Source organism: Orcinus orca, chromosome 2 (genome assembly GCF_937001465.1).
Source record: "Orcinus orca chromosome 2, mOrcOrc1.1, whole genome shotgun sequence".
NCBI classification, from domain to species: Eukaryota; Metazoa; Chordata; class Mammalia; order Artiodactyla; family Delphinidae; genus Orcinus; species Orcinus orca.
In genome coordinates this window covers 188,177,046-188,197,457 of record NC_064560.1, presented here as the reverse complement: position 1 = coordinate 188,197,457, position 20,412 = coordinate 188,177,046, and the positions used below count along the sequence as shown (strand labels likewise).

Here is a 20,412-nt window from a genome sequence, read left to right as displayed (position 1 = left end):
CATCGGCCACAGGCCTGAGAGTGGGTCAACAGTCAGGCTACTTGACCTCCCTGCAAGAAACATCCAGGTTATTAACTTACTCGAAGGAGAAACCCCAGTCCTGTCTCACCAGAAGAAAACCCCCGAGGTATTCTGAGATGTTCCTTCCAGATTCAAGGAGTTGTGAAAGCCAAGCCCAGTTCATGACGTCAACCTCTCTTCTTCCAACCACCGGGTCTAAGGACCAGCAGCAAAGGCAGATGGGCAGGCTCCTCTCCACTGCTCTGACCCACCCCTCTGGCGGGAAAACTAAAGAGCTGCAAAGTGCCAGAGAGACAAGAAGTAGGAGAGGGAGAAGCTGAGGGTCTCCGTAAAACAGTCCCGAATGCACCCATTTGGCTGCCAAGAGCTTCTCACTGCCTCACTAGCAGCCTGCCGCTGTTCCCTGGCAAAGTAAAACTTCTCACAGAAACACTCAAAATCCAAATCTCCTCGCTAATAAGATACAACCAAGTTAACACCCTGAAAAATGCACATTCAGCCTTCACTTCAAAAAGGGGTCTGCACTAAATCCAAACGCCTTTTAGGGAGCTTTTAAGCAAACCAATCCCACTGCAAAGACCAGTACCAGCATCTCTGAGTTTTGGTTACAGGTTTATCAAGAAACACAAAATTCCCTCTGGGCTGGGAGTGTTACTTTCAAGCTGGGAGCTAGCATTCATTCTACTTGGGGGGTGGGGAAGCAAAGTCAAGTCAACCGAAAAAAAAAAAAAGAAAAAGGAAAAGGAGTCTAAGGTAAGTATAATCATAAATTAAAAACTGTGAATCAAAAGGTGACTGGTAGTGTCTTTTAGGCATGAAAAGCCTGGCTTAGAAAAGTGACTGCTTCTACCACACAGCGAGGATTGAATTACAGACACACTAAATCATGTCTTTTGCACAGATGGTCTCAAGTAGTTACATAAAACAGGTAATCAGCAGCACAATTGATAAGAACCCCTAAATACATGCTTGAGAGAAAGTGGTTTTCCTTCATTAAGAGCTCTACCGCCTGAATAATCATTAAGTTACCATAATTCACTTTCCCCCCTCCCCCCCAGTGAAAATACAAGTAGACCTACATGTCCATAAATAAGATGAAGCAATCGGTATCTGCTTGGTTTTAGGCAAGGTCTCAGGCTCAGCAGTTGGTGCTGGGATTTCAGGAGGGAGGGAGGGAGGGAAACCCAATGCTGGGCTGTGGGCATTTAAAGGTACACTTGCCTCCCCTCCAACTGCCTTGTCCCCGTTTAGATCTCAGCTTTACAAAGCATTTAACACCACTTTAAGTTAATGGTCTTTTTATTGGAAAAAAAAAAACAACTAGCATTTACAACTTGGAATGGACGTAAATTGTAATTTCTTGAACAGCAATGTTGATGGTTGTGCTGAAGTCCACAGCCACAGCCTACTCTGCTGGCTCCAAGTCATGGTTCAGAAGGTTTTAAAAACAGAGAGTCCAAAGATGCTCCCTTGATAAAGGTTTTTAAAAATTTGTATGAATGGTGATAGCCTGACACCCACTCCGCTCTAGCACAATGCAGACAAGGCTAAACCAACACACGTGGGCATGCCACCAGGGTGTGTCCCGGTCACGACAGGTAGGGGCACGGGGAAGTTACAAGAGGGCCATCCTGCTAGTGGGGCTATGCCTGGACAGTTTCTCTTCCACAGCATCCTGAGATAAACCAATCTTCAATGTCTGTTTTCAGTAAACCAGCTTTTATGGTTTATGGTAACAAATTGAACTAGAGCCCCTTTGAGCAGGCTTTGAATTTGTTTTTTTGTTTTTCATTTTTAATACAAACGCCTGACTGTGCTCAACTGTCAAGCTGCATGCATGAAAAACTGGCCAGCCCAAACAGTGTATTTAACCATGAGCGGACGGACCTGCCAGGTGTCCACTAAGTGCTTCCTTATCATTAAGGTAGGACAAGTATTTATATCGGAAAACTGATGTAGCTTGATCTTTAGGGGACAGGACCACCAATCAATACATGCAGATTTTTTGTGTGTGTGGACAGAAGGTACTCTTGACATTCAGTTTTGCTATATAGAAACAGAATGAGTAAATGAATTTTTTTTTTTTTTTTGCAAGAGGTAAGTAAAAGATCAATTTGATTCTTCTAGAGGGGGGAAAAAAGGAGTTGAAAGTAGGTCTTCATTTTGCAGTCATCATCTGTACGAATTCTGAAAAGACAAATAATCATAACTTTCGGTTATCTTCAAAAGCAGCTTTAATGAACATAACATCTCTACTCTGCATAAGGAAAAAAAAAAAAAAATCTAGTTCAAGTAGTTAACTTGTTTATAGATCCTAAAGGGAAACCTTAAAAACTAAGCTGAAGAAACTTGGTGTGTTACCTTCGTAGTTGACTTGTCCATCTCCATCAATATCTGCTTCTCTGATCATTTCATCTACTTCTTCATCTGTTAGTTTTTCTCCTAAGTTTGTCATGACGTGACGTAGCTCTGCAGCACTGATGTAACCATTGCCATCCTGTGAACATTCAGCAACTGTTACTGGTAGGGACTCATAGTGGTTCGGTGTGGGCAAGTAGGCCTTTGACTTAATTAAGCCCCTCAAGTTACTGCCAACTGTGTGTATGTCGACAATTCTCCATCTCCAGTTCCCACTTCTACCTACTAAACACATGCAGTCAGGCAATGCAGACACTGCAGGGGCTTTTGAAAAGCAAACAGAAATTGAAAGTCACAATCAAGAAACTTGGTTCAAAATTTCTCTACTATTTATTATGTTTACTCTCATCTGATAAGGTTACTACAATAAGTCAGGATATCTGAAAATGAGATTACAGAGGCTCAGGCAGTTAGGTAAGTGTTCTAACTAGAACAGAACGTTAAAGCTTTTAGAAATGACAGCCAGAAAGCCATATTTAAGCACAGTCTGCAATGCAGACGCAGGGTTACCTTGTCAAAGACTCGGAATGCCTCGCGGATTTCTTCTTCACTGTCTGTATCTTTCATTTTTCTAGCCATCATAGTCAAAAATTCTGGGAAGTCAATGGTGCCATTGCCTCAAATAAAAAAACAAAAGCTCATGTAAAATAAGCGCTCCAGTGACGCTACCCTGGAGTGATAGTTTTAGAACCACTTTATAGAACAGTAAGCATTTGCTAGGACAAACTGGTAAATTGTTTTATTATGTTGAGCCATCTTAGGTTTAAACTATTCAAATACTTCACAGGGCAATTTCATGTGATTCACTTAATTCAAACCAGTGATCAGTGCCCAGGATAGCATTTAATGATGCAAAGGAAAATGCACATACAGACTCTTGGCCACTGAAGGTTTTGTACCGTTCAAGAGGAAAAAAAGCCCACAGCAGTGCAAGCTGAATCTTTCTACTCCCAAAGGAGGCACCTGAGTTTGCCTTCCCCAGAGTTAGGGAGGTCACTCGGATCTAGCTCTGCCTGCACTAGCGATGCTGGTGAAGGTCCATAATTGGGCCACCAGGAGTACACAATGTTTTTAGGAAAGAAAAGGATTATGAGCGGGAAAAAAGTTGACTTTGTTATGCCAGGGACCATGAAGTGTTGCAAAGTCTTCTCCAGGAGGCATTTCTCAGCCACATTATGGTAAGTCACCTAATCATGTTCTCCCCAACTCCAGTATCTTTATTTCCCATTAAGGGCAAGGCTCAAAAGTGTTTTCTCAGCTCAGACTATTAACATTCAGGAAACTTTGTCAGAAGAATCTGTTCTATGGCCAGTATTCCAAACAACTCCTCCTTTAAAACCAACAGCTCGATGAACACCCCAAAGACAAGTCACCAGATCAACAGTGTTACTTGAACTAAACAGAAACAAAAATTAAATTAGAAGAAAAAAGCCTTACGTTAAGTCACTCATTTTCACCAGTACCTTTAAATCAAAATAATAATTCAGAGATTCCTTGAAATCTATTTAGCCTCCAAAATCTTTAAGCATTATTGACATTCACGGAAGACAAAATTATTTGACATGCTCTCTTACAGCCACACAGCGATGTCCTTAGGCATCACATTTATTCATTGTGAGTACCAGATTCTATACCTTGAGACAACTTTCCCCACCTTGTTCCATAAAACCCGAGGGCCTAATACACTTTGCCAGTCCCCAAGCAGCTTCCCCGGGGCTTACACAAAACATGAGAGAGCCACCCCACGCTCCCAGATGGCTGGTCACCCTTAGCAGTCAAACGAGACGGAACTATGAAAAACCTTTTTCCAAATTACTAAGGATGAAAACAGTCTTTAAAAGTAGTTCAAATGGGGTAAAACCATTGTTAAAGAGCTGACCCAAAACCCCTGCTTCTAAATGTATATGACCAGAGAAGTGTAATTCCATTTTATCACCTTATGATACCATATTTTTAATGGCTACTATCATGCCAATCATCAAGAAAGTAGTCTAGATCCAAATTGTTTATTCCTACCTCTTTTCAAAATTTACTAATGTTCTACAATGTCTGTAGATTTGATTAATTTACTTCAGTTTATTAAATAAATTAAAATTATTAATTTAATTGATATTATTTCCAAAAAACGTGTTTTCTTTTGGGGGGGGGGAAGTGATCAAAAACGACTTACTGATAGAAGTGCCCAATAAAAGGTCTACTGTCCACTGTTCTGGAGTCCAGAGGAACGAACAACCAAATGGTGACCAACTGCTGGAGGGGTTACTGCTTGTCCCTTCTGGCTCCACATCCTTCTACTAGCTTCTATAAATCTGCTCCCTATAATCATCATGCACCCCACCTCCAAGCCTCAATGATCCTCAAAATCCTCTTCAATAAACACACGGACAGGGCTTCCCTGGTGGCGCAGTGGTTGAGAGTCCGCCTGCCGATGCAGGGGACACGGGTTCGTGCCCCGGTCCGGGAGGATCCCACATGCCACGGAGCGGCTGGGCCCATGAGCCATGGCCACTGAGCCTGCGCGTCCGGAGCCTGTGCTCCGCAACGGGAGAGGCCACAACAGTGAGAGGCCCGCGTACCGCAAAAAAAAAAAAAAAAAACCACACTGACAGCTCACACTGTACTCACTTCCACATGTTAACATCTGAGAATGCTCTTCCCCCACCTCACTTGGGTTTTTTCTCCTCTTAGAGACAATAAGCTTTTTTAAAGGTCTACGGCTATTTATTTTTACTTTCCCCATAGGACTCAGTGCAGACTCATGGGCCAGTTGATAAAAGACTGAGCTGTAGGTCATGGCGAGTGGAAAAGAACAATACTGTGATCCGATCCAGGAAATATTCTAGACAGTGAGCAGGGCGAAAGACAGGCCCGTAATCTTCTATTTTAATTGTCAGTGGCTGTAAGGAAACCACAGAAAGGATCTTTGCACGTTTGCCTTGATCTGGGGACCTGAAAGACAATCTTTAATGTCTGAACTTGAATTACACAACGCTGGCATTCGTTCATAGTGCTAAAGCCCTTACCATCAGCGTCCACTTCGTTGATCATATCCTGCAATTCGGCTTCTGTTGGGTTCTGACCCAGTGACCTCATGACAGTTCCAAGTTCCTTTGTTGTGATGGTGCCATCGCCATCTTTGTCAAATAGGGAGAAAGCTTCCTTGAATTCTGAAAACAAAAGTTTACCTTTTAGAATGAATGTCTTCACCCAACCCAGCCACAGCACGCCCTTTCCTTAACTTGCCAAAGCAAGCCATCCAAGTTGTGCAAGTTAAGAGAAACTGTCTGCTCTTTATCTGCTGAAACAAAGATCACAGCAGTTCTGTTGGATTGGCCTTCACACAGTAGTCCATAGAGCACACGTCATTCCTGGTAACCAGTTCCATAAAGCCACAATATTCTCACATAAGGAAGGCTAAGCTTCAACACACTTAATTTAGTCCTAAGTCCAATCTGACAAGTGAAGATTGGTCCACATGTTCCTTTATGGTCCCTTCCTGTTAAATTTCTACAGCCACAAGAACTCCCCGTTTCACTGCCATAGGAAGAGGTGGTTACCAGAAATGTACAATCCCACGTAACCAGTGTGTTCTCTCTACATGGCATTCAGAGTATTTCAAAGGCACTCCTGGTTTCCTAAAGAGAAACCATCTCAAAAAAGTCCTCCAGGGGCTGCCCTGCTGGCGCAGTGGTTGAGAGTCCGCCTGCCGATGCAGGGGACACGGGTTCGTGCCCCAGTCCGGGAAGATCCCACGTGCCGCGGAGCGGCTGGGCCCGTGAGCCATGGCCGCTGAGCCTGTGCTCCGCAACGGGAGAGGCCACAATAGTAAGAGGCCTGCGTACCGCAAAAAAAAAAAAAAAAAAAAAAAAGTTCTCCAGGGAATATTAAAAGCTAAAATCTAAACTAAATCATTCCCTTCCCAATTATTACAGTGGTCCTGACACTTATTTCCACCCGTTCCCATTTAGAATAGCAAGTACAAGCTTTCATGGTGAATTACTAAAAGACCTATGGCATAAGAATTCTAAACTACATTTTTGCTACATTTTTGTAGCAGGCTCCATGCAATCTCATTATATACAAAGCCTGGCACACCGTGAAGCATAGTCAAATACTCCAGAGTATAATATGTGGGTATTCTTAGTTCTACTTCCTTTCTCATTATCTCCAAAACGCTGACAAGGAGTAACACTTGACCTAAATATCTCTGCTTATTGTTTTCATTTAAGTAAATTCTTAGAAAACTGCTCAGACTATAGGGGGAGGGGACAGAGGAGTCACCAGAACTGAGTCTGCCTAGTTCCAGTCTACTGAAACTCCCTGAAATCATCAACTTACCAGCAATCTGTTCTTCGGTCAGCTGATCAGCCTACATAGAAAAAGAAAAGGTTATAATTCAATCCACCAGAGTTTGATCGAGGTCAACATGGTTTTTCCAATTACACTTTTAATAGTGATCTTTCAAAAATCAATCTCAAAAAAAAAATCAGCTGTTTGAAAACTTCAGCAAAGTCATTTAATAAAAACAATTAGAATAAAGGGAACCCTTTACGCTATTTTAAAAACAAAGGATGGCAAAGGAAGTGACAACATCTCATTTCGGGTTTTCTTCTCTGGGCCTATGGCTATACGCTCTGCAGTCTAACTAGGAAGGGTCAGTTCATAGTTTGAAAAATGGCACCTCTAGTGGCAAAAGGCCCACTGCATCGGCTGCAGGGGCAGGCTCTGAGAAAGAAGAGCGCCACCTACTGCACCAGGGGTGCCACAGTCCCCGCTTCCATCCAAGAAGGGACCCAGCCTGCTGCTGCTGTCACCGCAGCCAGGATTGGGTCCAGGGGCAGACTTTTAGTGCACCTTGCGCATTGCTGCAGGCACTCCAAAGCTCCAAACTGGCGTTACATAATGTCATTGGGTTGGATTAACAGGCTTTTATATCTATTTTATGAGACACAATTCAATGGAAAAAAATATACAGCAATGGGTTATCCTACCGACTTCATTCCCACGTAACAAGTGCTTTCCAATCATTTAAATTAGGCAGCTATTTGTTAAAAGCCTAAAATTTAGAACAGCTAAATGCCCTTGGTCAAATTATCCTGACTCAGGAGCCAGGAAAAAATGGAACTGTCCTACAGCTGAGCTGTTAGAAAACTGCAAAAATTAAGTACAAAGAAACTACATAATAATTATGAGACTGCGCCCTCCCTTTTTTGGAGAGGAACTATTAACTTTGTTATTTACCTACTTTATGGATGACGTAAGAGCTGCTCATAATAGAAATACTTGACTAGAGGTGGTAACGGCCACGAAGGTAATTCTCACTTGCATTATTTGGCCTCAGCAACACTAAACCTGTGCCTCCAGCCAGGGGAATTCGAGATCTCAAGGAGAGCTAATATGTATTTTTATATTAATGAAGGACGCCTAATGAAGCCAGTTCCAGAATAAGTCCTATTAGAAAGCTGACGGCATTAAGTTTATTCTAACTCATAAGTGAAAACTTTCACAATAGGAATGATGTTCCCATATACTGATTTATATCAGACACTTATGTTTTCAAATTAGAACTGGGTCTTCCTTCCTTTCTAACCGAGACATAGCACGTTGGTCTTCTTTATACCGAATGAAGGAGACACGATGATTTACGTAATGCCAGGGCAACGTCTGTCTTGCACAACAGGAAGCGCTGCCACACCTCGCAAGAGAAGCTGTCACCTCACCGTGGAGACAGTCTCACCTCGCCGCAAAATTCTCGCATTAGAGTGGTTATCGAGAGCATCAGCCTTCCTCGACAAAGAAATACACGCCGACCACCGGACCGCGCTGGCCTTGGGGGCGAAGGTGCGCTGAACCTGCCGGGAGCCACCTCCCCACCCCGCCAAGCCAGAAAACGCTGTGGGTGATGTCAGCCCTGCCCGCCGAGAGAGGAAAGGGGCTATGGAAAACACCCAGCGAGGCGCACAGCCGCATCTGGCAATCTAGAGGCTGCAGAGAAAGCGGAAACGTGGAGGGCATCTCCCTTCGGACTGGGAAGTGGCTCGGGGCGGAGAAAACGCCGGGCGAAGGGCCGGGCAGGGGAGCGGGCCCCGAGTGCAGGCGGGTTCAAGGGGGCGCCGCCCTCCCAGGCCAGGGAGACCCCCACTCCCACCCCCAACCCCACACCCCGGCTGCGCGGCAGGCGGAGGCCCAGTCCGCCCCGCGCCCCCCACCCGCTTCTGCTCCCCGAGGCGACGAGCCCGCCGCGCCGCCACCGCCTCCCAGAGCAGAAACTTTGCGTCTCTGCTGGAAGCCGAGCTGCGCGCCAGCTCCCTCCTCCCCCGCCTGTCCCCCGCCCCAATTAGCGCGAGCCGAGCGCCTCCCTCGGGAAGGGACCTCCTGGTGTACCGAGGCTCCCGCACGCCTTTACTGCCGCACAGGGTGAGGGGCTGCAGGGGGGCGAACCCACGAGACACGAGCCCCGGCCACGCCGCAGGGCCCCGCCCGGGTGCAGGGCGGCCGGCCCGCCGCTTCCGCCCTCTCCGCCCCCCACCCCGCGCCTTCCTGCCCCCACCCCACCCTTCCCCGGCTCCTTCCTTCCCAGCCCACGCCCGCGCCGCGCCCCCCGGGAGGGAGGAGGAAAGAGCGCCGGGAGAGAGCGCCCAACGGGGACAGCAGTGTTGGGGGAAGGCTGACGGCGCCCCCCACATCCCGGCAGGAGCAACGTGCGCCACCGGCTCGCTCCGGCCCATTCATTCTCCGCTGCCCGCCCGCCCAGCTGCCTGCGAGCCAGGGTCTAGTGCCCGGCCCCGCCCGGCTCCCCTGCCCCCCGGGGCAGAGGCGAAGCGCTGCGGGCAGCCCGGGTGCGGCGCGCTGGATGCAGTGGTGCGGACTGGGGGAGGGGGGTGGATGCAGATGGCTCCGATTCAGCTGGGGCCAGAGCCCCTGCCCGCGGACAGCCCACGGCCAATCCCAGCTCCAAGACGCACCAAAATTTAAATGAGGATCCCTGGCCGAGGAAACCGAGATGCAAATCCGGAATGCATCCTAAACCGCACCTGCTTCGTAACACCCAGAAAAGAAAAAAAAACCCAACAAAGAAAAGAAAAAGAGGAGTAAAAAATAGTCTGAACTAAAAATTGGGGAAGAAATCATGGGCCGGCAGCTGCTACGCCGGCGTTTGCCACTCCCGACCTACCATGGTGCGAGCGAACGGAGGAAGAGCAGAGAGAACAAGGGTGGCTGCACCTGCGCCGGGGCTGTGACCGCAGGGGTGCCTCTGCTACTACTGCTGCTGCTGCTGCTGCTGCTAAGGCGCTGTGAGCGCTGAGCGCTATGCCACCGCCACCGCCGCCACCGCCGCCGCCGCCGCCCAACTGCGAGTAACGGCTCTGCCTTCGCGAGACTCCCAGCACCACTGTCGAAGTGCGAGCCTGCGCTCCGCGATATATATACGGCGCTCGGTATCCCTCCGCCTCAGCCGCGGCCGCCTCGTTGTGAGCTGCGCTACGAGGGCCGGGCCTTGGCCACTCGGCCCCGCCCCCAGGCGCGCCCGGCCTCCCGCCGGCCCCTGCGCGCAAGCCGCGGCGGGCCGGGGCTGGAGACCCATACGCGAAGGGTGAGGGGAGAGGCGCAGGGTCGCGGGACAGGTGCGGCGAAGAGTCCCCGGAGATGCTCACCGGGGCCGGGGCGAGGACGGAACGTCAGCATAGCCCCGACTTGGGGCGGCCCTGGGCTTCAGAAGCCCAAGGCCCCTCACCCCAGCCCCACCCCCACCTGTGGGCCCCCCCTCCTACCCCCACCTCACATCTCCTACCGCTCCGCTGGGGCACCCGGGTGCCCCTGGGCCCTGGCCTCGTCGTCCCCAGCTGGCCGCCTCCGTTGGGGAGCTGCGGGCGGTCCTAGGGTAGGGGGCGGCCGCGGGGAGCTGGGGACAGGAATTGACCGCTCTCCTTCTGCTGCCGGGGAGAGGGGTCTGGAAGGGGAAGGGCAGTGTGCCTCGTGCAAGAAATTGGTCAGACGTTTGCTTTTGAAAATTTGAAGTAATATCAGAGACAAATTAATATATGCTCAGTTGCTAAATCTGTGTCGTGTTCATATGCTTAGCCAGTCTTATTTTAATGTTTTTACGTTTCCACTGAATTTTTTTTTTTTTATGCCTGAATAATCTCCCTCTCCTACTGTTTGGTTCTCTTTTTCCTGTGGAAAATACTATTCATCCTGACCCCAGTCTTACTGAAATTAATGTATCTGTGCATCTTCTATAGACTTTAAAACACATGCTTTAATTTTTTTGTTTGTTTGGTTTTGGGTTTTTGTTAATTACCTGGTCCTGAGAGAGATCAGATCTTTACTCATACGCCCGTACAAACAAAGAAGTAGAAAAATAGATACATAGAATCCCCTAGATTAGAGCTAGAACACACACAGCTGACTGACTCTACTATGGAGCTAGACCATTCTTTAATGTACAATCTTAATTATATGCTTTTTCAAGTAGTATTTTAATCTTTAAATTTACTAATGTTTTCAATTTTCTGTATACTAGAGAAACGACAGTACCAGTTGTAAATTTGAAGCCCAGAACTTTGTAAAAATCTTGACAAAATGCTGCAGTTTCTTTTTTGGCCAAGGCAGAGCACAGAATTTGATCTTTTGTTTACAGGGCCTGAGCAACAGTTGCAAGTTATCATTTGCTTACTGTTTCAGAGAATGTGGCAAAGTGTGCGATTGACAAGCTCTGCTTGAAAGGGCTTTGCTTGGTTGTGTTTGTTTCTGGCTTTGACAAAGTCTGCAGAAAGATGTAAAACAATGGAAAATGTTCAGGCACATTGTAGATGCCCCAGGACTTCTGTGATAACCTCAGACAAGCATCTGTGGAACTGTTCTTACTGATATTCCTTCTGGAATGCTGCAGAAAGGGTGAACCTGCTGTACGATTTAAAGAGAAGCTGTAGCAGCAAGCCAGGGAATGGTACTGCCTTCCCTCTGCAGATGAGAAAGACATCATCCAGTTAACACATCTACCAATCACTGTCATTGTCATCGCCATCGTCATCATCATCATCTTGTGCTCACAGGGGTAACCTGAGTGGAAATAAAATATATGTATATATATTTTTTAAATGTATATATTAATAGGAGAGTTGGAAATAGGGGGAAGGGACTAATATAAAGTCAGTTAAAAGAATATTCAGTAATACAGTGAGTTACAGTCTAAATGGCTAAACACACTAAGGGAATTTGTATTCTTTTGCCAGGTTTTCATACAGTAGTTAGTTAAATACATTTTAAAACTTGGCATACGTTGTGTAGGTAGGGGGAAATAGTGGCCTAGAAATAAAATGTGTTTGTTAAGGGTTTATTACCTTCTAATAGTCTTCCACGCCTTATAATTAAGTTGCTACAATCTATGGTTTTGAAAACCAGGCATTTTCTAAAATAATATTTCTTCCTCTATCATTTAACCTATTTCACCCAAATAAAACACTGTGAACCTTTTTCATGATTTTACTTGCTAAAAACTGTATTTCAGAATCATTTTACTTATTATAGTAAAATTCATTATTGTGATTCTTCATATTTTACCAGCTAGAGTTCCCTTTTGGTAATTCTTTAATGTATCAAATCACATCTTAGCTTTCAAGTCTAATTGGATTTATAATGAGGTCATGCTTTACTCAGTTTTACGGCCAGTTTGACACATTGAAATATAAGAAGGTCAAGTGACTTGCCCAAGATCTTGCTCAGGGGCTCTAATATTAGATTATATATTAGTGAAATTAATACCTGAAATTTTTAAAGGTACCGTGTGAAGATTTACCTGTTTCCTGAAGCAGGTTCTTCCGACCACCTAGATGATCACTGGGTGTTCATTAAAGATTTCTTTAAGTGAATAAACTTCCTAATTTATGAAAAGATCAAGAATCAAGAAAATAAGTCACATTATTATGAACTCATAATTTACTGAGAACCAAAAAACTATGGAATATTTCATAATATTGATAGAAAATGGTTATTATTATTTATATAAAGTAATATTAAATTGAAGAAAAATAGAAAGAATGCAACCCCAAGTCAGGAATCTCAAGTTCGAATATCATTTCTGTCACTAACCTGATTACTCTACCTATCTGAGTCTAACAGAAAGAATAAAAATGTAAAAAAAAAAAAAAAAAAAAAAAAGAAAGAATAAAAATGTAATAATTTTACATACTCAGGGGTAAAACAAGAGGTTTAGATTTAATCTAAAAATTCCTTCCAGCTGTAAAACGGTGTGCCTGAGATTATAATATATGTTATTATAAAATATACATGTATAATATATATTATACATTATTTCATATATGCGTGTATACACACAATTATACATATACTGAAGATGAAGAGGGCAAATGGAGAAATGGGAATGGCTTAAAAATTAACATTTGCTGAGCATTGGCTATGGCCAGGCTCTGTGCTAACTGTATTATTTCATCTTCCTGCCCATCCTGTGAGGCCAGTGTCATTATTATCCTTATGTAGAAATCAAGGCACTGAGAGATTCAGTGATTTGCCTAATTTAAGTGGTGGAACCCAAAAATCTATTTCAGAGGACCAAACATGTAAGCATTACACTATATCTCTTGTAATTTAATAGAATTTTTAATAGAATTTATTTTTAATTTTTTGGAAGGAGCACAAAGAATAAGGTTCAAATTTGGTTGTTAAAGAGATACTTCTTACCCAAGGATTTAAAAATAAGATCATAGGAATGTAGTAATAGCTGTATCTCCCACACAAGGAGTAGAATGCATAAGAAAAAGAAAAACTTTTACTTTGTGATGCTTCCTAGTTGGAGGACATTTCTCATTTTGCAGAGGAGACCTAAAGAGGTGAGGAGACTTGCTCACTGTCAAACATTTAGTTGACTATATGCTTTCATTGAAAGAGATAGCCAAGGACTCCCTAATCCCAGTCCTATTCCATGCTGTATCTTTGGGAGCTGGTATTTTATTTAATTTTATTTATTAAAATTTTTTTTTTGCGATATGCGGGCCTCTCGCTGTTGTGGCCTCTCCCGTTGCAGAGCACAGGCTCCGGATGCACAGGCTCAGCGGCCATGGCTCACGGGCCTAGGCGCTCCGCGGCATGTGGGATCTTCCCGGACCGGGGCAAGAACCCACATCCCCTGCATTGGCAGGCAGACTCTCAACCACTGCGCCACCAGGGAAGCCCTGGGATTTGGTATTTTAAATTAAACACAGAGAGAGATGGATGATTGGAATGATGGATAGATAGGTAGATAGGTAGATAGGTAGGTAGGTAGATAGATAGATAGATAGATAGATCTCCTAGCCTTCATGGAGCTTACAGTCTTTTGAGAAAATGACTATGTGTGTGTGTGTGTGTGTGTGTGTGTGTGTGAGAGAGAGAGAGAGAGAGAGAGAGAGAGAGAGAGAGAGAAAGAGGTGAATGGTTGGTTTGATGGTTTTTACAAAGTAACCGGTCTAAATTCATTCACTGAATATAACCATAGTCTGTTGTGTCTTCGTGGATGGATTATCTAGTTAGAGGATTTTCCTTAAGGAATTTGTAAGCTGTCTCACAGGAAAGAAATCTTGTCTTCTACCTCTCCACCATCCCCAGCTCCCTCCTTCTCTGCCCCATAGTCCAATATAATTTGATGATGATCCACCATTTGGGATTGTCTTCCTCATTAATCATCTCCAATAGCCAGAACAGGTTCCTGCTGTTTGTGTGTGGATTTACATTTCATTAAGTGTTATACAGGATTATTACACAAGCTTTACTATCCCTATCAATGACAAAATACCTCATTATTTTTCCATATAAAATTTTGCTATTATCTTTTTTTTTGCTATTATATTTTATGAATGACTCTTAGATAGGTAAAGAATACAGGGAAAATTCTAACATTACATTCAAATTTGAAATGTGTTACCATTGTAACAAAATAAGCAAGTGTTAGGCCATGACTTATTACCATGAGAAAAACATTATCAATTTTAGCATATGTCTATTTAGTGTCCCAGAATTTTAAGTGAATCATAACCAGACCACTACATGTCCTACTGTGTGTTCCAGCTTGCAGGGTTCATCAGTATATTTAGTTAATGATCTAAAGTGAAATATTTCCAAATAGCACCATTCACCTTGCATATGTGCCCAATTCTTGTTTGTTTTTTAAACACTTTCTTTTGTATAGTAGAGGACACATCTTGCCCTCCATTCACAGGGCTTGTGCTTCTTTTGCTAGTAGCTGTGGTCATGGATTTGCACTATTCCCTCTCTGGCTTGGTCCACCCTTGTGACCAAGGTCATGAATATGCAACACAGCAAGTGTGAGAACAGAGCAAAATAATTGACCATTAATGAGACTGGACCCATGACTTGGGCCTCGTTAGGTCTGTGCTTTAATGGACTGAATTTTAAGTCACAGGCAGCCAACAGTTATAGACTTAAGGACCAAGTATGTGAATTCAGATTCTAAAACGCCCAATGGGATAAGATCATAGTTTTTGTGCTTTAGGTGTTTACACTAAATTTAAACTTTTTTTTAAAACAATGCAGCTGACCTACTGAGCAATGTATTCTCTAAGCCATATTATTCTGGAAATTCCTGAGTCACCATTTTCCCCATTAATCCAAAAGTCAAGTGCAAAAGTAGCTTTAATCAACATCCAAACAGTAACCAGCAACTTCTCATTTCTACCACATGTGCTACAGTGGGGGTCATACCAGAGAGCAGGTCTAACACGTCCATGCAACAATAGGCATTTAGCAGCTTATAGATGATTTAACAACTAGTCATCTGAGGGCTGTGTAGCCACAGTGGTAAGCTGGAATGGCAGGTTTTGGGGTGACTCAGTTTGCCTGAAGGGCAGAGCCAGTGATCCGCACAAACTGGTACTTTCACTGAGGTCTTGATATGCAGAAAACTGGGCCATAATTATAAATCAGAGAAACTGATGCTGAATGTGGATTATACCAAAGAATGGGCCTCACCAATTCCAACAGAATTAAGATTTATTTTGGTAACTGTGTGGTTTGGTTTTGAATCATAATGAATAGCCTTTATCCTGCCTTCTGGAGCCATGATGTTCAGTAGAGTAGCCACTAGCTGCGTGTGGCTATTTAACTCAAAATAATTAAAATTTTAAAATGTAGTTCCTTCGTTTCACTAGCCACAGTCAAGTACTCAGTAGGCCCCCATAGCTAGTGGTTACCGTGTTGGACAGCACAGAACATTTCCATCATCACAAAAGCTTTATTGGACAGCACCATTCTAGAGATTTAAAAAAAGGAAGGAGCATCATGTTTGCCTGGATCAAGAATCCTGAGGGTTCCAAATTTTTAGTACCACATCCATTATTCTTTGTTCATCCCAATGAGTTTGTTCCCTTCTGATACATGCAGCACACAGTCAGTCACCCAAATTAGCTTCATCCTGTCACTTCTCTGCTCAGAAACTTTCAGAGGCTCCCCAATGCCTGCAGGAGATAAAATGCAAAGTCCTTGTGCCTAGCATTCAAAGCCCTTCAACAGTCTGTTGATCTACTTTTTCAGCATTACTTTTGTTATTCTACAAATATGAATTCTCTGCCTCAGACAAATTGGTTTACTCTCTGACCCCTGAATACTCATTCTGCCCTCCCAACTCACTGCCTTTTCCATGCCATTCTCAGTGTCCAGATCCTCGCCACCAATCTCCTACCAGTCCTTCATGTCCTCTTTAAATCACACATCTTTCAAACTTTCCCAATTATCATAGCTCTGAATGATACTTCCTCTCTTCTGAATGCCTACACCTCTTACCCATTTCTACTTGGTATTATCTTTTCATGTATTTCATCTCCTCAACCAGGTAGTAGCAGAAGCTACCATCTTATACTCTGAGCTCAGCACAGTACCTGATAATAAATATCAATAGATTATTTAATTGATTAGTGGTGAGCTCAATTCACTACTGGGCTAGAGAGGATATGAGAAGTGAATTTTCCAAAGCAGAGACAAAAGGAAAAGGAAGTCTTTTGCTTTGATACTACCACTGGAACTACCACCAGAAATGAGTCTCCCTAGATTTGGTGGCGGATCATACTTCCTCAGGAATAGGCCAGACTGTTCCTGCTTTGATCCTGACCTGTACCCTTCTACAGCCCTGAGCACGTATGGACCTGGGCTGATCCTTCCTCCTTCTGCAATTCTTTCCCCACTTTCAAATGACTGGATCCATTCCCTGCTTCCTATATGGAGAAAATACGGCCAAAGGCAAGTTGTAGTTGAACAGAAAAACTGGAACTATCTCTGTCTAAGTCCAGTGAAGATGCTTCTTGAGTCTTATTCATCCTAAGTAGAGACTCCGAGTCGTTGGCTAATAAACCAACTCTAGGCATCACAACAAGATGACTGGATCATTTGGTCCCTGAAAAGGTTTGCCTTCAGGAGAGTTTTTAAGCTGTACAACTGAGTAGTGGTGTGCCCCCTTTCTTCTCACACCCTCCTCTATAAACCAAAACGAAAGAAATTTTGTCTTATTTCAGCAAAAGGCTTGGTTATTTTTATTGTTTTGACAAAGAAAACAGTTATTTCCCAAGAAGAGGATAATATTGTGGCATATTATTTGCCAGGTTAAATGACTATTTCCTTGGCCAGTTAACCACACAGACTCAGCCATCTCATCTGTAAAATGGGTGTAATAACAAAACCTCAAGGGCTTGTGTGAGGGTTACATGCGTGAAAAGAATGTCGAATTAGTTTGTAAACAATAAATACCTAGCGAGACAAATACAAGTTGTGGTTGTTTGTAATATCTAAAACATCAATCAGCTAAACATGGCAAAGGTCAGATAGAAGGCAATTCAGAACAGTCAGGGAATCTGAAGCAGTCTAACAGTTCAGCAGTGGGAAGATCCAAGGTCTCCCATCTTTCCACGCCCCCAACAGGCTGGTGCCCAGGGCAACAAGCCCTCGCAGACTCATTCCCTCCACCATGCCAGTGGAATGCTGCTGAGTCATCACTGTCTTCTAGAGCAGCCGAAGAGATTTGTGACTCAGAGAACTGATTTATAGTTTCACGTTTCACTGCTCTAGCTCTTCTCTGCCACACAAAGTTTCCTAGTTGCACCTGTTTCACACAACGTTTGAAACCTAGGAAATGACCTCAAAACCGAATAGCAGCAAAATATAGAAGCCATGTTTTAAATGGCCTATTGACGTAGTGATTCTAATAGAGGTATTTCTGACTTTCAAATCCTAAAGAAAGGTTGAGAACGGAACAGAGCCGTTCAGGACTTTGTATACACCTGTGGGAACTTTGTATTTTGGGGTACTTTGAGACTAGAGCATGCATTTCAACCTGTGCTTTGTATGGTGATACCACAGGCTGCCACCAAGCCGTTTTTACTTTCTAAACGCTGCTGCTTGTAACATTTGCTAGGTAGCCAGCTGGGTTGGGGGTTAGGTGCTGCAAAAGTCATGGAACAAGTTTTTCTTTCTGTGAAAGAGCACCATATTCTGAACAAGTCCATTCATACCTGTTTTAATCAGCTGAAGAAAAGAACCAAATTTTTAGGAACCAGCCTAAAAGTTGGACAGTGAGAAATGAAGATATATCCATGATTATTCTTTATTAGCATGTTGCAATACCCTAAAAAATACTTTGGAATGATATGAAAAAATTATAATTGTATAACTACTTACCCTTTCATTTGTTTGTTACTCATCTCAAAAAATTAGCTTCTTTGGGATTTCCCTGGTGGTCCAGCTGTTAAGATTCCACACTCCCAATGCAGGGGGCCCGGGTTCAATCCCTGGTCAGGGAACTAGATCCCGCACGCCGCAACTAAGAGCCTGCATGCTGCAAGTAAAAGATCCTGCATGCCACAATGAAGATCCTGCACGCGGCAGTGACCTGGCGCGGCCAAATACATAAATAAATTTTTTTTTTAATTAGCTTCTTTGCACTACATTGTAAATAAACTACACTTCAGTTAAAAAAATTCTTTTTAAAAATTAGCTTCTCTGAGCTCTTTTGGGAATAAGAAAGGGAACCACTGCTAGCCTGAAGAAGACGTAAGTAAAGAAACTATGATAAGGCTTAACAACAGGAAAGTGTCAGCAATTTAAACGGAGGTCAAAGATTTTAAACAAGCTGTATAGATAAGGCCTAGCACAGGGAACAATTCAGGACAGCCAATCCCTAAATGGAATCACAAAGTCCAAAGCAAAGTCATCTAGAGATTTTCCACAGTCACTCGGAGGCCTTGTAAATGATAACATTCCTCTGATCCCCTTAATATGATTAATCTTTCATTAAAATGTTTTCAAAGGTCAAAGGAAAGATCAGTCTAGTAAGACCCTAAAGGCGGCTCTGTCCTGAACTTGTACTTCTTGGAACTTAGTTTTCTTACCTGAAAAATGGGAAAGGGGACCCAGATGGACTTTCTCTGGTGCCTCCCTGATTTAGAATTTTATGATTCTAAATATTTTGCTTGTGAAATTTGTGAGGAACTTGTGCAGAATTCCCTAGTAACTAGGAGACCCCTGGAGATGTGAATGTAAATAGAGCTAAGGTCATAGGGGACTTGACTCAAGAGTTACATCTTTTTATAAATGGTAAAAATTCAGATCATTATAGAGTTCCTACTTTGTTGAATGATACTCAGTTAAAATACTTAGAACAGACTAGGCCATGCCTACTCCCACTGACAGATCAATCCTGGACATTTATTTCCAAAAAGAGCCAAAAATGATCAAAAGCTGGGAAGAGGACATGATCTCTTTAAAAAGACCAGAAAAGTAACAATAAAAGGGGAAAGTGAGCAATTTTGAGTGTCAAATTTTTTAAAAAAACATTTTCTTCTAAATATTTATATTCTTCAAAGAACATGATAGAATACATATAAAGGAAAGCTTGGAGATAAGCCCTGCTATTTCAAAAGATTAATGTCCCATAATGACGATATTTCCTTAATTTAAAAATAAAAAGTGAAGACAATTCAAATGGAAAAAAAAATTGTGGTGTTGAAAAAAGAAACTATACCTTCTACACTGTAGACTCTCCGTAAGTATTGGTTGATTGATTTTCTTGAAACTCAAAAGACCCCTTCACATCCAGGTTCTTCTTTCTACCTCTGTCCTAATTATTGTTCATTCATTCCTTCAATAAACTTTTATTGAGCTCATGGAAATGAAATTCACTAAACACTGTGAATATGAAGATAAATTTGATAGGTCCCGTCCTTGAGGAGCTCACAATTTAGTGAACTACTTTTCTGACCACCAAAAGTAGCAGGTTTGGTATGTACTAGGACTGAAGTAAACTCAGAGGAATATTTTGTGGCACACTGATTCACATTAAGATAAACCTGGGATACACTTTACAGTAAACCTAACTTCTTGGTAAATGGGGACTCTCCCTCCAGCATGAAAATAAATGTAAGAGTGACTTTAAAAGCTTAAAGCAGGGCTTCCCTGGTGGCGCAGTGGTTGAGAGTCCGCCTGCCGATGCAGGGCACGCGGGTTCGTGCCCCGGTCCGGGAAGATCCCACGTGCCGCGGAGCGGCTGGTCCGGTGAGCCATGGCCGCTGAGCCTGCGCGTCTGGAGCCTGTGCTCCGCAACGGGAGAGGCCACAACAGTGAGAGGCCTAGCGTACTGCAAAAAAAAAAAAAAAGCTTAAAGCACTACATGCAGAAGCAGGTAAGCCTAAATATAACGACACAGCTATGTTATGGTCTAACTTCTTTGCAGCAGAATCAAATATTAGAGCTGAAAGGAAGTCTGGAAATCATCTAATTCAATCCTCTCATTCGACAGAATAGAAAACTGAGGTCCAGCGAACAGAGGGGCTTAGCCAAGAATTTCCAATTTGTTAGTGGCACAGCCAGAGCTCTTATCTCACATTATGATCTGACTTGACACCAAGAAGTCATGGTACATATTTCCTATACCATACACATTGCAAAAGAAATATGATGTACTGTTTCTTTGAGTAG

At 43.5% G+C, this 20,412-nt stretch overlaps 1 protein-coding gene across 1 annotated transcript; it reads right to left on the bottom strand.

Moving 5' to 3' along the window:
- Positions 1–1,302: 1,302 nt before the first annotated feature.
- On the bottom strand, positions 1,303–9,847 carry CALM1 (calmodulin 1). Its single transcript, XM_004262335.3, has 6 exons — positions 9,614–9,847; positions 6,778–6,808; positions 5,463–5,606; positions 2,950–3,056; positions 2,383–2,518; positions 1,303–2,208 (listed from the first exon to the last, which is right to left on the bottom strand). Exons 1-6 carry the CDS (start codon positions 9,614–9,616, stop codon positions 2,180–2,182), a joined length of 450 nt encoding a protein of 149 aa, XP_004262383.1. The 5' UTR covers positions 9,617–9,847; the 3' UTR covers positions 1,303–2,179.
- Between the last annotated feature and the right edge of the window lie 10,565 nt (positions 9,848–20,412).

Excerpts from the sequence above, each read along its gene's own strand:
- CALM1 (XM_004262335.3), bottom strand. Across the intron at positions 5,607-6,777 it reads GACCGAAGAACAGATTGCTG|AATTCAAGGAAGCTTTCTCC; the intron begins GTAAGTTGATGA and ends TTTTGTTTTCAG. Across the intron at positions 2,519-2,949 it reads CATTCCGAGTCTTTGACAAG|GATGGCAATGGTTACATCAG; the intron begins GTAACCCTGCGT and ends GAATGTTCACAG.